Here is a 17804-nt window from a genome sequence, read left to right as displayed (position 1 = left end):
ATATTCTGCTGTTTAAGCCACCTAGTCAATGGTATTCTTTTATGGCAGGCCAATGTGACTAATATAATGTCCAAAATCTATGCATCCTGGTTCCTATGAATGATGGAATGCTAAGCAAAACCTACACCACTGCTAGAACAAAGATATCTACAAAAGACATTCCCCCTGCTTCCAGAAAACTGAACTCCACACTTAACAGAAAGAACGGCAAAAAACATTATTCTCACACTGTGACATATAAATTCAAAGAAAAAAATGGATCTTCAAGAACACAAACACCAAAATTATTAGTATCAATCACCATCTGTAGCAATTCAATCAAATGGAAGAGATAGTAGAGTTACATAAAGAATGTAAAGAGTAAAAGTGAGTTTGTTGAAGGTAAAAAAATAAAAATTAAAAATTAAAAAAAGGCTGAGCACAGTAGCTCACACCTGTAATCCCAGCACTTTGGGAGGCCGAGACAGGTGGATCGCTTGAAGCCAGAAGTTTGAGACCAGCCTGGTCAACACAGTGAGATCCTCATCTCTATAAAAAATTATCTGGGCATGATGGCACTTGCCTGTAATCCCAGATACTCAGGTGGCTGAGGCAAAAGACTCACTTGAACCCAGGAGGCAGAGATTGCAGTGAGCCGAGACTGTGCCACTGCACTCCAACCTGGATGACAGAGCAAGACTATCTCAAAAAAAAAAAAAAAAAAAAGAATGTAAAGAGCACACATCAAAAGGAAATTTATTTTCTATGGGGCTTAGAATAACATTACAGACTCATCTTCCCAGTTTCTGCACTTTAATATCTGCTGCTAAGTTGCCACATGTCTATGGTCATCTTTCTCACACAGACTGTGGAGACAAAGGCAGAGACCGTGTCACGGGGTGGGAGCAACTGCTTTGATCACTAACAGTGGCTGGGACAGTGTTACATTCTTCATCATTTCTGGAAAATTATCATTATAGACAACTGACCCACCTTCTAATCACTCAGTATCACTAGATTCTCAACAGAACAACTGATTGGTCTACAAGCCCTCTCTCAAACACAATTCCTCAGGTTGAGCTTCAGTTATTATCTTGGAGACTCAGAAAATGATTCAGCATATGAGCTTGCAGTCTGACGTATTGGCAAAAGCCAAAATTTCTTTGATAAACAAAAAGCATTTTGGTAGAACTGAAATAAAATCAACACAGTATTCACAGATATTCTGATTTCCAAACAGGTCATTTTAAGAAACTTAGAAAATTGGCCGGGCGTGGTGGCTCACACCTGTAACCCCAGCACTTTGGGAGGCCGAGGCAGGCGGATCATGAGGTCAGGAGATCAAGACCATCCTGGCTAACACGGTGAAACCCCATCTCTACTAAAAATACAAAAATATTAGCCGGGCATGATGGGGGGTGCCTGTAGTCCCAGCTACTCAGGAGGCCGAGGCTGGAAAATGACGTAAACCCGGGAGGCGGAGCTTGCAGTGAGCCGAGATCATGCCACTGCACTCCAGCTTGGGCAACAGAGTAAGACTCCGTCTCAAAAAAAAAAAGAAACTTAGAAAATTGAAAATTTGACCAAATTCTATGCCCACTCTGCTTTTTCTGCAATACCCAGAAAAGGACACAAATCCACTAAATAATTCTTTCACAAACAGCTTACAAAGTTACTGTTTGAAATTTACTTTGGATGCTGAATAACATAAATGTAATCATTCAAAGTATGCTCATGGTCTGAACTTGGTTTTGTTTTTTCTTTTTGAGATGGGGTCTCACTCTGTCGCCAGGCTGAAGTCCAGTGGCACGATCTTAGCTCACTGCAACCTCCGCCTTCCGCCTCCTGGGTTCAAGTGATTCCCCTGCCTCAACTTCCTGAGTAGCTGGGACTACAGGTGTGTGCCGCCACACCCAGCTAATTTTGTATATTTTAGTAGAGATGCGGTTTCATCATGTTGGCCAGGATAGTCTCAACTTCCTGACCTCGTGATCCACCTACCTCAGCCTCCCAAAGTGCTGGGATAACAGGCCACTGTGCCTGGCCCATGGTCTGAACTTGTAAACATCAGGTTATAAAGTGAAATCAGTGTTAGATTCATATAAAAAATTTTTTTTATTTAAGAGACAAGGTCTTGCTCTGTCACCCAAGCTGGAGTGCAGTGGCATAATCACAGCTGACTACAGCCTGGAACTCCTGGGCTCAAGGGATTCTTCCACCTCAGCCTCCCAAGTAGCTAGGACTACAGCCATGTGCCACTACAACCAGCTAATTTTTTTTTTTTTTTTGCTTTGTAGAGAGGGAGTCTTGCTAGCTTGCTCAGGCTGGTCTCAAACTCCTGGCCTCAAGCAGTCCTCCCACCTTGGCATCCCAAAGCACTGGGATTATAGGTGTGAGCCGCTACATCCAGACTGTATCAAAATCTTGACCACATTCGGGACTCAACAATTAACTGTTATTATTTCAAAGTATTTAATAAATCTCTGAACTTTTTTCTATGAAGTCTAATGTTTGATACTGAAAAACCTCAAGTCATTGGAGAGTTTTTACTTGCACACTTGTTTTTCAAATAAAAATTAAACCAAAGGGAAAGAAACTACAAATACAAACGGGTCTGGCCCCTCATGCATATATACATATACACAGGGTTTTTATTCTTAACATCAGTTACCTTCTGCCCTTCTCACAAAGCTTCTCAATTTCAGCTTTCAGATCCTGCTCCTTCTGCAAAAACTCCTTCTTTTCTTTCTCTATCTTCTTCTTTGTTTCTTCCCGCTTTATTGTCACATCCTGAATAGCCTTTAATATCTCCTGAGTTCCACACAATTACAGTCGCACACAAATAAAAAAGAAAATAAGTTAGTTCTTTTGATGCAAAGGTTATTTTCAACTATCACAAATTCACGTGTTGACTTTAGTGAATTCAAATTGAATTGAAAGAACGTGGTTGATGAGTAGCTCCAAAAGCCAGTATTCGGACCTAAAGGAGAAAGTTACAGTAACGTAGATTTCAACTCAACAGGAAAAATAATTTCTAGCAATTGCAATCATTCAAAAATGGAATATACTGCCTTGTGAAGCAGTAAGCTCTCCATTACTGGTGTTCAAATAAAGGCTGAATGAACACCTGTCAAGAATGCTGAGAAAGGTGTTCTCGTACCAGGTGAGGGTCTGTTACATCCAACAAATATTGTCTTGTTTCATTTTGTTATGATCCTACTTTATTAGGAATGGGTTTTGTTTCACTCTCTAACAACAACAAATATATACATATATACACACACACCTCTATATACACAAACATATATATGTACAAACACACACTTTTTTTTTTTTTTTTTTTTTAAATAGGAAGTCAAACAGGCCAGGCACAGTGGCTCATGCCTATAATCCTCGCACTTTGGGAACCCAAGGCAGGAAGATCGCCGTGTCCAGGAGTTCGAGTCCAGCCTAGGCAACACAGAGACCTTGTCTCTACAAAAAATAAAAAAAATTAGCCAGGTATGGTGGCACATGCCTGTAGTCCAGATACTCGAGATGCTGAGGTGGAAGGACAGCTTGAGCCCAGAAAGTCAAGGATACAGTGAGCCTTGACTGCACCCACTGTACTCCAGCCTGGGCAACAGAACAAGACCCCAGTCTCAAAAAAAAAAGAAAAGAAAAGAAAAGAAAAAGTAAAATAATACAAAGGTGATAAAGAGTCACTCCCCCACTTCATACTACTTCCACCCATAAGAGTGATCAATGTGTTAACTGCTTTGTATTATGCTTTCACATCTTTCTCTATGCTCACACAAAGACATATATACTTAGGTATGCATTTCTTTGCCTTTTTTTTTAATGAGGTCGTTTTACATAATTATTTTGCATCCTGATTTCTTTTACTTGACATGAATGTATTACGTCAATAAATATCGATCTAATTCAAAAATAGCTGTATAACATATGGATGTATCTAATTTATCCAAACATTCTCTATTAAAAGTCTATGAGTGGTCTGGCACAGTGGCTCACGCCTGTAATCCCAGCACTTCGGGAGGCCGAGGCAGGCGGATCACGAGGTCAGAAGATCAAGACCATCCTGGTTAACACAGTGAAACCCTGTCTCTACTAAAAACACAAAAAATGAGCTGGGTGTGGTGGCAGGCACCTGTAGTCCCAGCTACTCAGGAGGCTGAGGCAGCAGAATGGCGTGAATCCAGGAGGCGGAGCTTGCAGTCAGCAGAGATTGTGCCACTGCACTACAGCCTGGGTGACAGAGTGAGACTCCGTCTCAAAAAAAAAAAAAAAAAAGTCTATGAGTATTAAACTTTTCTTTGAGACAGGGTATCGTTCTGTTACTCAGGCTGGAGTGCAGTGGCACAATCTCGGCTCAAAGCAACAACCTCTGTCTTCTGGGCTTAAGTGATCCTCCCACCTCAGCCTCCCATGTAGCTGGGACCACAAGTGCGTACCACCATGCCCGGCTCATTTTTCGTATTTTTGGTAAAGATGGGATTTTGTCATGTTGCCCAGGCTGGTTCGAACTCCTGGACTCAAGTGATCCACCTGCCTCGACCTCTCAAAGTGCTGGGATTATAGGTGTGAGCCACCACATCCGGCCTTGCCTTTTTATTTCAATTAACTCAAAAATAAAATTAAAGTTTGAGTTGGGTATGGACAGCTCAAACTTTAATTTTATTTTTGAGTTAACTGAAATAAAAAGGCCTCCTTTGGGAGGCCAAAGCGGGTGGATTTCTTGAGTCTAGAGTCCAAGACCAGCCTGGGCAACATGGCAAAACCCTGTCTCTACCAAAAATATAAAAAATGAGCCAGGCATAGTGGCATGCACCTGTGTTCCCAGCTACTTGGGAGGCTGAGGTGGGAGGATCACTTAAGCCCAGCAGACAGAAGCTGCAGTGAGCCAAGATTACGCTACTGCACTCCAGGCTAAGTGACAGAGTGAGACTGTCTCAAAAATAAATAAATACATAAAGTTTTAAAAAATTAAAGTTTGATCAGAGACTGCTGCTTAACTCATTGACAATTTCAATATAAGCAAAATACCTGGTGATTCTTCATTTCTTCTTCTCTCCTTTGCTGAAGCTGCTTTAATTGCACTTGGAGCTGATTCTCCACTTGCCTCTGTTTGTCCAGGACCTCCTGGTAACGCTCTTTCAATAGTGTTCTCTCTGTCATCATTTTATCCTATTATGAACAAGACAAGAAAAGTTTATTTCCTAATTTAATCATAAGAAACATTCACCAGTGACTGTCCAAGGCATTGTATAGAGCTCTATGACCGCACTATCCAATAATGAAGCTACTAACCATATGTGGCTATATAAATTTAAATTCATTAACATATGATGAGATTGGCTGGGCATGGTGGCTCACACCTGTAACTGCAGCACTTTGGGAGGCTGAGGTGGGCGGATCACTTGCATTCAGGAATTTGAGACCAGCTTGGGCAACATGGCAAAACCTGGGCTCTAAAAAAAATACAAAAATTAGCTGGGCATGCTGGTACCCGACTGTAGTCCCAGCTACTTGGGAGGCTGAAGTGGGATGATCACTTGAGCCTGGGAAGCAGAGGTTACAGTGAGCTGAGATCATGCCACTGCACTTCAGCCTAGGTGACAGAGCAAGACTCTGTCTCAAAAAAGCGTCCAGGAACATGATTCCTTACTGGTTAATAACACTGATAACTGATGGATCCGCTAAAGATGTCTGGGAACCTGGTATTCAGACTGAACAACTCAGCAAGCTTTCATATAAAGTCTGGATTAGAAGTGAGGCTTCTAGACAAGGCATGGTGGTTCTGGCCTATAATCCCAGCACTTTGAGGGGCCAAGGCAGGAAGACTGCTTGAGGCCAGAAGCTCAAGACCAGCCTGGGCAATGTAGTAATACCTGGTCTCTATAAAAAAATAACAATAATAAATAAAAACATAGAACTGCTTCTGAAAACAGTTTAGCTCTGCCACCCCCATGTCAGTAAATCAAGAAAATCAATGGTTACCTTTCAAAGGGACACTAAAATTTGAAGAGAGCCAACTTAAAACACATTTAGTATGAAGTAGCCCATATAATATTTAAACTGAGAGAACTAAACTGAACTTTTTCATTAAATAACCATTTTCAAAGAAAAAAAATTTAAAAAACGAACAGGGAAAATATCATACTATAATCATTTTTACAAAAGGCTCTCAAGGCCAGGCACGGTGGCTCACACCTGTAATCCCAGCACTTTGGGAAGCTGAGGCGGGCAGATCACCTGAGGTCAGGAGTTTGAGACCAGCCTGGCCAACATAGTGCAATCCTGTCTCTACTAAAAATACAAAATTAGCCAGGCATGGTGGCACATGCCTGTAATCCCAGCTACTTGTGAGGCTGAGGCAGGAGAATCACTTGAACCCAGGAGGCAAAGGTTGAAGTGAGCAGAGATTGTGCCACTGCATTTCAGACTGGGCGACAGAGCAAGACTCAAAATAAATAAATAAATAAATAAATAAAATAAAAAACAAAAAAGACTCTCAAGATAGGAGGACCTTGGCTTTGGGACAAGCTAATCTTTAGTCCATGTACTGAAATGTGACTAAGGTGTCCCAAACAGCTGATTACTCAGCATCACACCTTTCCAGGGATTCTGAACCTGGATTCTATAGGTGGACCTCAGGGAATCTTTGAACTCTCTGCAATTGGTGTATGTATATATTTTTCTGAGACAAGAATTCAAAGTTTCCAAAAGATACTGAAAGAGGATCTTAACCAAAGAAAAGTTGAAACCAGCAGATTTTTCTTTTTTGAGACAGAGTCTTACTCTGTGACCCAGGCTAGAGAGCAGTGGTGCAATCTCGGCTTATGGCAACCTCTGCCTCCCGGGTTCAAGCGATTCTTGTGCCTCAGCCTCCCAAGTAGCTGGCATTAAGGGTGTGAGCCAATATGCTCTGCTAATTTTTGCATTTTTAGTAGATATGGGGTTTTGCCATGTTGGCCAAGCCGGTCTTAAACTCCTGGCCTCAAGCAATCCACCTGCCTCAGCCTCCCAAAGTGCTGAGATTACAGGCGTGATCCACCACACCCAACTTTTTTTTTTTTTTTTTTTTGAGATGGGATCTCGCTCTGTCTCCCAGGCTGGAGTACAGTGGTGTCATGTCGGCACACTGTAATCTCCGCAGCCCGGGTTCAAGCAATTCTCCTGCCTCAGCCTCCCAAGTAGCTGGAATTACAGGCACGTGCCACCACGCCTGGCTAATGTTTTTGTATTTTTAGTACAGACGGGGTTTCACCATGCTGGCTAGGCTGGTCTCAAACTCCTGACCTCAAGAGATCCACCTGCCTCGGCCTCCCAAAGTGCTGGGATTACAAGTGTGAGCCACTATGCCCAGCCTTTCTTTTATCCACAGCTCTTTCCCTTTACTTTTTTCTTTTTCTATAATGCATTTTTCTAAATAATAATAATTTTTATTATAGAGATGAAGTCTCACTATGTTGCCCAGGCTGTTCTCAAATTCTCAGACTCAAGCAATCCACCCACCTCAGCCTCCCAAAGTGCTGGGATTATAGGCATAAGCCAACGCACCCAGCCCATGATCCATGTTTAGAACACAGGATCAGGGGAAAAAAATTAGTATCATGGAAAAAAGTATTAACATGCATACTATTACTACATACAAGGAGATAACTTAGAGGCATGCTTGATCTAGTTTGTCCAGTCTTAATGAGCTAAAGAGTTTATACACTGTTACTTTGCTTCATCCTTGGCTAGTTGGTTCCTAGGACTAGGAGTAACACTTCCGAAAGCAGGCAGTGGGCAATGGCCATAAATACATGAAAAGGGTAGCAAACAGAACAGGAGTCAGGTTTCATATACTGCCACCAAGCTTAACACCTGCTTAGTTTCACTGCCTTTTTTATTTTTTGGGTTTTTGTTTTGTTGTTTTGTTTTGTTTGTCTAAGACACAGTCTTGCTCTGTCGTCCAGCCTGGAGTGCTGTGGTGCAATCTCGGCTCACTGCAACCTCCGCCTCCCAAGTTCAAGCAATTCTCTCTGCCTCAGCCTCCAGAGTAGCTGGGATTACAGGCGCCCGCCACTACGTCCAGCTAATTTTTTATTTTTAGTAGAGATGAGGTTTTGCCATGTTGGCCAGGCTAGTCTTGAACTCCTGACTTCAGGTGATACCCCCACCTCGGCCTCCAGAAGTGCTAAGATTACAGGCATGAGCCACTGCGCCCAGCCTCATTGCCTTTTTAAAAGCATGTAGACCTCACTACCACCCAAAAGATAGAGCCAAACAAAACACAACCCTAGGCCTCTTTTGGTCCAATAACTTGCTGGGTTCCATGCGTTCCTGCTTCATCTAGTTGACTGCTACAATTACGTCCCAAGTTGCTACTCTGTTTTAAAACTTTTATTGGCTCCATCTGGTTAATGTACACCAGTAACTTTTTCCATATGCCCTTCAATTTCTTCAACTTGCACCAAATATCCACTCTCTTATCTGGTTGCTACAAGCACTTTCCCTTTTTATACTGCTCTTTATAAATTAACATATCTTACCCTAAAGACCTCTTCCTGGGGTGCCTTTCCCAGCATTACTTTCCCTTTAAAGAGTGTACATTTAGATATCCATATACTTAAAGGTGGAAGTTTTAGCCACAAAAGGCCAGTGATGGATCAAAGGGAGCATTTTAACAAAGGTAAGTGTTACGTTCTCTTCAAAAACCAACTATCTGGGGGTAAAATTAGAAAGATACAAGTAAATAATCTATGAAAAAAAGACTGGATGGAATTTGACTAAAAGCTTAACAGTATGAAAAAATTCCCAAAATAAGTCAATGTAAGCTTAAGAAATAGTGTCTAGAATGAGAGATACTAAGAGATCCCACTATATTATAAAGTAATTATACTGTATCTGTACTATCATATATGGTTCTCGAGATCACTTTTTAAAACAAATATTGATAAAATGGAACATGTCTAGGTGAAAGTCACCAGAATGATGATAAAGAAATGGAAAATAGTATCAAAATAGTATCAAAAAGAATACTAAAAACATCTGAGGATGTTTCACCTGGAAAGGTTTGAACTTGGGGAGTAAGAGAATAAGGGGAACAGGCATAAAAAAACTTCAAATATACACAGGGCTAACAAGCAGGAAAGGAACTGGATTTATTCCATAAGGCTCAAGAGAAAAGTATAATAAGAACTTTTTTTTTTTCTGAGACAGATTCTCGCTCTGTCACCAGACTGGAGTGCAGTGGTGCGATCTCAGCTCACTGCAACCTCCACCTCCCAGGTTTAGGCAATTCTCCTGCCTCACCTTCCGGAGTAGCTAGGACTACAGGCATGTGCCACCACGCCCAGCTGATTTTTGTATTTTTAGTACAGATAGGGTTTCACCACATTGGCCAGGATAGTCTCAATCTCTTGACCTCATGATCCACCCACCTCGGCCTCCCAAAGTACTGGGATTACAGGCATGAGCCACCACACCAGGCCTGAAACAAGAAGCTCACTGCCACCTCAGTCTCCCAGGTTCAAGCAATTCTTCTGCCTCAACCTCCCAAGTAGCTGGGATTACAGGCAGTACCACCACCCCTGGCTACTTTTCGTTTTTTTGTTGTTTGTTTGGTTTTTTTTTTTTTGAGACAGTCTCACTCTGACACCCAGGCTGGAGCGCAGTGGCACGATCTCAGCTCACTGCAATCTCTGTCTCCCAGGTTCAAGCTAATCTCATGCCTCAGCCTCCCAAGTAGCTGGGATTACAGGCACACACCACCACACCTGGCTAATTTTTGTATTTTTAATAGAGATGGGGTTTCACCAGGTTGCCCAGGCTGGTCTCAAACTCCCGAGCTCAGACAATCTGCCTGCCTCAGCCTCCCAAAGTGCTAGGATTACAGATGTGAGCCACCGTGGCTGACCTAAATTTTTGTATTTTTAGTAAAGACGGGGTTTCACCATGTTAGTCAGGCTGGTCTCAAACTCCTGACTTCAGGTGATCCACCCGCCTCGGCCTCCGAAAATGCTAGAATTACAGGCGTGAGCCACCGCACCCGGCCTGAAGCAAGAAGTTATAAGGGTTTTATCTTCATCTCAGAATAAAATCTAACAATAAGAGCTTTTATTTTGGTTTTTTGAGACGGAGTTTCTCTGTTGTCCAGGCTGGGGTGCAGTGGTGCAATCTTGGCTCACTGCAACCTCGGCCTCCCAGGTTCAAGCCATTCTCCTGCCTCAGCCTCCTGAGTAGCTGGGATTACAGGCATGCACCATCACTCCCAGCTAACTTTTGTATTTTTAGTAGAGATGGGGTTTCATCATGTTGGCCAGGCTGGTCTTGAACTCTTGACCTCAGGTGATCCGCCTGCCTTGGCCTCCCAACGTGCTGGGATTACAGGTGTGAGCCACTGGGCCTGGCCTTTTTTTTTTTTTTTTAATTTTTTTTGAGACAGGGTCTCACTCTGTCACCCAGGCTGCAGTACAATCACACAATCATGGCTCACACAGCATCGACCTCCTGGGCTCAGGTGAACAGGTGATCCTCCCACCTCAGCCTCCTGAGTAGCTAGGACAATAGGCATCCACCACCACACCTGGCTGATTTTTGTAGTTTTTGTAGACATGGGGTTTCATCACATTGCCCAGGCTGGTCTCAAACTCCAGAGCTCAAGCGATTCACCCACTTCAGCTTCCCAAAATGCTAGGATTATGGGTGTGAGCCACTGTGCCTGGCCAATAAGAGCTATTTTTTTTTTAAACGTAACTGGTTGCATTGTCAGGTAGTAAGCTTCCCATCTCTGGAAGTGATCAAGGAAAAGTTAGCTGACCATCTGTCAGGGATTTTATGAAGGGGACTCCTGCACCTTTTCCAACTGAGATGATATGCCTCTAGATCTTCTGTTTGATAATGACTTCATATAACAAAAATGACAGTTTAAATACTTACCAAATTCTTTTCAATATCTTGATCTGTGTTTACCTCTGAATCAGCCGTCTTAAAATCAGTCTATAAAGGAAAAAAGTTATATTTAGAATTGTTCAGAGACACTTTAAAAGAGGCAGAATCACTAACACCTAGAATTCTGCCACAGGTAACTAACTTTTTGCTCTTTCCCCTTACCAGCTTCCAAGCAAGCTAAGCAATGTAGTTCTGGCAAATGGACACCAACATCCACCCTGCATTAATCATCGGTCCCACAAAATAACCCAAACAAGACCCAACGACTGACTGAGAGAAAGCCTCAAGTCTGAGATGAGACGTCTGCCCTCTACAGTCTGTTGTGCCCATACTTTCTCCTACAACAAAGCACACCCGTCACTAGAAGGCAGGATACACTGTACTTCTTAAGATGTGACTCAGAGAATGAACAAGAATTCTTCCTGCAAGGACAAAGGGGATAAATACAAATGCTAATGTCCTGAACTCATCAGTTACTCAGTGAAAGAGACTACGTAGGTCATAAAGTTCCTACTTGCCATAAGATTAGACACTAGCTACTGGCTTTCTTATTTACTGAACATCAGAATGAAGTCATTGCATGGCACTGTATGAAAAAAGTATGATGGTTGCTAGCAAAAAAACAAAAAACAAAACAAGCCAGCAAGTTCTCCACCAAATATGAAGAAATATCTCCTACCCTGAACCCCACCAACGCCCTGTTACATTTTAGTAGTAGAAACTTGACACTTGACCTGTACAGCAATGTTCTGAGAAAGCTTCAGGGAAGAGCTATCTTGATCATCATCCTGATCCACTCGGACTCCTTCAACCCCATTTGCTGGAGACACCACAGGTCGGAAATCCAAGCCTGTGTCCCTGTTACCTTCCTTTAGGATGGAGGCTTGTGGGGATTTCTCTTCAGAGCAATTCCCAGAGGCAAGCTGCTTTGTATGGCACCCTGCCTTAAGAGACCAAGTGGCTGGATGGAGGTTCTCCCGGAGGCTTGTGTCCCCCTCCTCTCCTGCTGTGCTGGCCACGTCCTTCAAATCAGACTGAGATCCACTGCCAGAAAGACAAAGGGCTGTGGCTATCAAGTTTTCTCCTAAAACTGCCGGGTGCGCTGCTGAAGTGTCACCTGCTGATGAACCAGGATTCTGCTCTGAGTGCTCCAAATGGACATTTCTGTTATTCTCCTTGGTTATCGTTTGGCTTACACTCAACAGAGGTGAGTTCTTCTGTTTCTGTGCAGAGTCTTTGGTGCTATCAAACACATAAGATGAAAAGAAAAGTCATAATACCTTTAACTTAACTACTAGAAGAACAAAACCAGACTATGTAAACCCTCCTGACTATCACAATGAAAGAACTTAGTTTCAATCCAATGATTTCTATCCCATGTGCAGGTAGTATAGCTTGGTGGTTAAGACCTAGTTTTTTGTTTTTTGTTTTTGTTTTTAGAGAGGGTCTAAACTCTTGTCACCCAAGCTAGAGTGCAGTGGTGCATTCAAGGCTCACTGCAGTCTCAACATCCTTGGTTCAAGCGATCCTCCACCTCAGCCTCCTGAGTAACTAGGACTACAGTAACATGCCACCACACCCAGCTAACTTTTTGTATTTTTTGCATGGTTTTGCCATGTTGCCCAGGCTGGTCTCAAACTCCTGTGCTCAAGGGATCCATCTGCCTGCATCAGCCTCCCAAAGTGTTGGAATTATAGGCGTGAGCCACCACAGCCGGCCAAAAACCTGGGTTCTAAAGACAGTCTACAGTAAATGGCCAAACATAAATGATTCTGAAGATCCAAATAATTTTTGAGGGCCAACTGGAATAAGTTTTGGGGATACCGATGAATTAGCCTAATGCTGGTTAGAATATTTTAGTTACATGTACTAATTTAGTTATACATACTATAATAAAATATTAACTTAGAAATATTGTTTTGATTCCTCTCTCACCTTTCACAAGAATAATTTTCATTCAAACTCATTATAGAGATCTTTGACCAGAACCACTTTTTAGGTTCTTCAACAGTTTTCCAGAGGATAGCATCTACACTTTAAGTTGTCTAAAGTACAGACAATTTTGAATCCAAAATTGAAGCTGTCAATAGAAATTTTATCCCACACAGTAAGTATACATATGCTTAACATTAGGATATGCTGTCACTTGTCACAGCCATTCAAGGTGCTGCTTTTATTATTTATTGATTGATTGATTTTTTGAGACAGGGTTTCACTTTGTCACCCAGCTGAAGTGAGGGATTGCTTTTTAAAGGGGTCTTAAAACACATTTACAATGACATCCAACATTCACAATTGTACATCTTTCACCCAGGAATTAACTATGTTTAATTTCTTTGACCCCACCCTCTTTTTTTAAACTAATTCTACAACTGACACTCTTAACCATACCCAACCAGCACAGAGGATTCAAGTTGATGCACCTTTGTTTCCTCAATCATACTAGTTCAAAATAAAACAACTGAAAGAATACCTCAGTGGGGAGCAATGGCTCATGCCTGTAATCCCAACACTTTGGGAGGTCAAGGCAGGAGCATTATTTGAGGTCAGGAGTTCAAGACTAGCCTGGGAAACATAGCAAGACCTTGTCTCTACAAAAAAATTTTAAAAGTAGCCGAATGTAGTGGCGTGCACCTGCAGCTCCAGTTACTTGGGAAGCTGAAGTGAGAGGACCGCTTAAGCCCAGGAGGTGGAGGCTGCAGTAGGCCATGATCGCACCACTGTACTCCAGCCTAGGTGATAGAGGGAGACCCTGTCTCAATATAAACACGCGAAACTGATTCCTTCCTGCTGGGAGTTAACTGTGAGGAGGTACTTAATTAAAAATTCAGGCATATATAGTACCTGAGTTTGAATCCTGACTCCGCCCACCATTTACAAGCTGTTTGACTCTTGGCAAGTTACTTTATTTGTAAAACAGAAATCATACTATCCTCCTAATAGGACTGTTGTGAGGATTACATGAGATAATGCACATGAAATATTCAGTATAGTGCCTGGCATATAGTAAACATTCAATAAACCTTAGCTGCCATTATTACTAGTGTATGTAGTTGACTTTATCAAAACTCTGACTCCAACATAGCTTGGAAACCTTGGGTAAATTACTAACCTCTCTGTGTCTCAGTTTCCTCACCTGTAAATGGGAATAGGAATAATAATATGATCACTACCTCCTGAGACTGTTTTGAAGATTAAATGTGTTAACACATATAGAACTGTAGTTAAGTGTTAGCTATTGTATTAGAGGATTCAGGTACTCTAGAAAATAGTTGAGGGAGGGCCAGGTGCAGTGGCTCACGCCTGTAATCCCAACACTTCCAGAGGCTGAGGCGGGCCGATCACAAGGTCAGGAGATTGAGACCATCCTGGACAACATGGTGAAACCCTGTCTCTACTACGATACAAAAAATTAGCCGGGCGTGGTGGTGGGCACCTGTAATCCCAACTACTAGGGAGGCTTAGGCAGGAGAATCGCTTGAACTCGGGAGGCAGAGGTTGCAGTGAGTGGAAATCGCGCCACTGCACTCCAGCCTGGCGACAGAGCAAGACACTGTCTCAAAAACAAAACAAAACAAAAAGTTGAGGGAGCTAGGTGCAGTGGCTCACCCCTGTAATGCCAGCACTTTGGGAGGCCGAGGCGGGCAGATCACTTGAGGTCAGGAGTTTGAGACCAGCCTGGTCAACATGGTGAAACCCCATCACCACTAAAAATACAAAAATTAGCTGGGCTACCAAGCAGGCGCCTATAATTCCAGCTACCTGGGAGGCTGAGACAGGAGAATCACTTGAACCCGGGAGGCAGAGGTTGCAGTGAGCCGAGATCATACCACTGCATTCCAGCCTGGGGCACCGAGCAAGAGTCTGGCTCCAAAAAAAAAAGAGTTGAGGAAGAATACACAGCCTCTTTATGTAGACTGTGATCCACATTCATGGATTCAACCAACCATGGACTGAAAATACTCAAAAGGATAAATGTTTGTGATGATGGATATGCTAATTATGCTGATCTGATCACTATACATTACATGTACCACAACATCAGTATGTACCCCCATGAATATGTACAATTAATTATTGTGTCCATTTATTAAAATATAAAAATAAACCACTTAAAAGTAAAATACCCAGCCTGGCCAACGTGGCAAAACCCTGTCTCTACTCAAATACAAAAATTAGCCAGGCGTGGTGCCGGGCACCTGTAATCCCAGCTACTTGGGAGGCTGAGGCAAGGGAATCACTTGAACCCAGGAGGCAGAGGCTGCAGTGAGCTGAGATCACGCCATTGTACTCCAGCCTGGGCGACACAGCAAAACTCCATCTCAAAAAAAAAAAAAAAAAAAAAGCCAGCGCAGTGGCTCAAGCCTATAATCCCAGCACTTTGGGAGGCCAAAGCAGGTGAATCACAAGATCAGGAGATCGAGACCATCCTGGCTAACATGGTGAAATTCCCTCTCTACTAAAAATACAAAAAATTAGCCGGGTGGGGTGGCGGGCACCTGTAGTCCCAGCTACTTGGGAGGCTGAGGCAGGAGAGTGGCGTGAACCTGGGAGGCGGAGCTTACAGTGAGCCAAGACTATGCCACTGCACTCCAGCCTGGGCCAACAGAGTGAGACTCCATCTCAAAAAAACAAAAGTGAAATAGATTTAAACCATTAAAAAAGTTTTCAGAAAAAAATTGGATGGTTGCATCTGTACTGAACATACACAAACTTTTTTCCTTGTCATTATTCCTTAAACAACACAACTATTTACATAACATTTACATTGTATTAGTTGGTGTAAATAACCTAGAGATTAAAGTATATGAGAGGACATGCATAGGTTATACGCAAATACTACACCATTTTGTTTGTTTATTATCTTTTTAATTGCTTTAAGTGGGGTGTGCATATGCCTGTCCCCGATAAAATACTACACCATTTTATGTAAGGGACTCGAGCATCTATAGATTTTGGTATCCTCAGTAGGGGTCCTGGAACCAATCTCCAACATACACTGTGGGATAACTATATAGTTAATTTAGTTCAACATTGTACATAACAATGTATTACATTAGCTACTATGAGATGCAAGTTTGGGTAATTGTGTGTCTGTGGGTATATATATTTAGAATCCATGTACACATACCAATGTAACACTTCTCATATATAACATATAAACATATGGTTAAACGAACATACAGTCCACGTAGGAAAGGGCTGGAAAATATTTGCATTTTTTAATGAGTTTGAACCCACGTATTCTATTTAGTCTCCAAACATTTAGCATGCCTGCTGAGTATCAGATGCTGTGTTGGATTCCAGAAATACAAAGATAGATCAGACTGTCCTCTACCTTTAAAAACCTAGTGCAGTGCCATCAGAGCCAAAAAGAAAGACCGGCTACACGAGACCATCTCAAAAACCCTTTACCCAAATGAATCTCCCCAGTCAGGAGTCCACACATTACCTTAGACCATCTGGGAGACCTTCGTCTGATTTGGAAGCACATAGACTAGAAGATTCCGGAGGACTGGGGGCATTGGCCACAACACCAGCAACCTCAGACGCTGCCATTATGCTCTGTACATTCAGAAACAAATTACAGGCTACAAGTTTCCAAAGTTTAAAACAAACGTATCTCTCCCCCCTCAGAATGTCCACACAACAGAGCTGTTGCAGTAAAGAAATACAAAAACCTGGGCTCCGGGAGAAAATACTTAAGAGTATTAGGAGACATTGTACGCAAAGTCCTAGCGGGTAACAATCCTCAGGAGTCACCGTATTTACATAAATATCTAGGAGTCTGTGCAAAGATCTTATTTTCACTTCTGGCAGAAATGTAGTCTTTTCAAACAAGAGATCTTAGTCTGCCAGGATCTTCCAAGTGGTCCCAAGCCTACCTTGTCTACTATCATTTATAATAAAAGATGTACTTTTCGGTATCAATCAGATCTCATGTTTTTAAATCACTTTATGGCTGTTACATTCAAAGCATTCTCTATTAATTTAAGTGAAGTTTTTGGAGGCGCTTGCCTGTAAGTGAACAAGTAATGCAATACTGGGCAATCCAGGGTGCATCTTTTACTGTCAGTGTGCTCCCCACAGATAGGAAAGGCCTGATACCCACTAACTGAGGAAAGTACAGACTCTTCAGAGTGACTAGTGGTGCAAAAAAGAATCCTGGGTTCTCTAGCTTGAAAACGACAAGGTGAAAAACATGGTAACATAACTAAGGGAACTGGGACGGATGCCTTTTTTAAAAATCAGAAGGTCATCTTCTATGCTGCAGAGCAAACTTATGACCTTATGAGGAGAAAAGAAAATCAAAATACTCGGGAGGTGGGGGTGAACGTAGGGTTAGTTTGCATTCTTGTTATTTTAACAGCATCACAGGTATTGCCCCCTGGAACACTGAAGAGCGCACGGGGTAGACAGGCAGATGGGGTTGCGTCAACACCTCAGTCACAGCCCACAGACCCTGTGCCTCAGTTTCTCTCCTTATACAAAGCTCCTGGGAGAAAATGGGCCCCAAATCGCCACTGCTGCTCCCTCAGGTGCAAACATCCCGTCTCCAAGGAGCCCAGGGCTGGGGGGTCCTCTGCGCCCGGTGAACGAAACCCCAGGATAAGGGTCATGCATGCAACTCCGTGGCTAGAGAGCCCGTGGCGCGGGTAGGAACAGCTGGCTGGAGGGTCGAGTGTACCAAAAAGAACTCCGCAACCCGGGGCGACCACCAGCGAAGCGGAGGCGCCGGAGCCACGGGTCCTCGGGCGAGAACAGGGGACAGACGGGAAGAGGACAATGGGGGGAAACGGCGCTGGGTGGCCTTGGCCACCCTCCACAGGGGGCTGCTAGGCTGGCCGCTGGCTCGGTCCAGCCCCCCTCCACCCCTTTCCCTT

At 42.9% G+C, this 17804-nt stretch overlaps 1 protein-coding gene across 2 annotated transcripts in view; it reads right to left on the bottom strand.

The window, feature by feature from the left end:
- Positions 1 to 16482, bottom strand: part of RNF214 (ring finger protein 214) — a 52745-nt gene extending 36263 nt beyond the window's left edge. Inside the window, exons 1-5 of one of the 2 annotated variants that reach the window (XM_011926839.1) lie at positions 16373 to 16482; positions 11655 to 12162; positions 10909 to 10968; positions 5026 to 5166; positions 2651 to 2790 (exon numbers count right to left, since the gene is read on the bottom strand). In XM_011926839.1, the coding sequence (XP_011782229.1) occupies positions 2651 to 2790; positions 5026 to 5166; positions 10909 to 10968; positions 11655 to 12162; positions 16373 to 16479 (956 nt within the window). In that variant the 5' untranslated portion in view covers positions 16480 to 16482. The remainder of the gene's footprint in view (positions 1 to 2650; positions 2791 to 5025; positions 5167 to 10908; positions 10969 to 11654; positions 12163 to 16372) is intronic. The other variant, XM_011926841.1, reaches the window with a different exon arrangement.
- Positions 16483 to 17804: the final 1322 nt, after the last annotated feature.

This window comes from Colobus angolensis, unplaced genomic scaffold (assembly GCF_000951035.1).
Source record: "Colobus angolensis palliatus isolate OR3802 unplaced genomic scaffold, Cang.pa_1.0 Scaffold7, whole genome shotgun sequence".
NCBI classification, from domain to species: Eukaryota; Metazoa; Chordata; class Mammalia; order Primates; family Cercopithecidae; genus Colobus; species Colobus angolensis.
The sequence above is the reverse complement of the archived record's forward strand: the minus strand, read 5'-3'. Positions and strand labels throughout refer to the sequence as shown.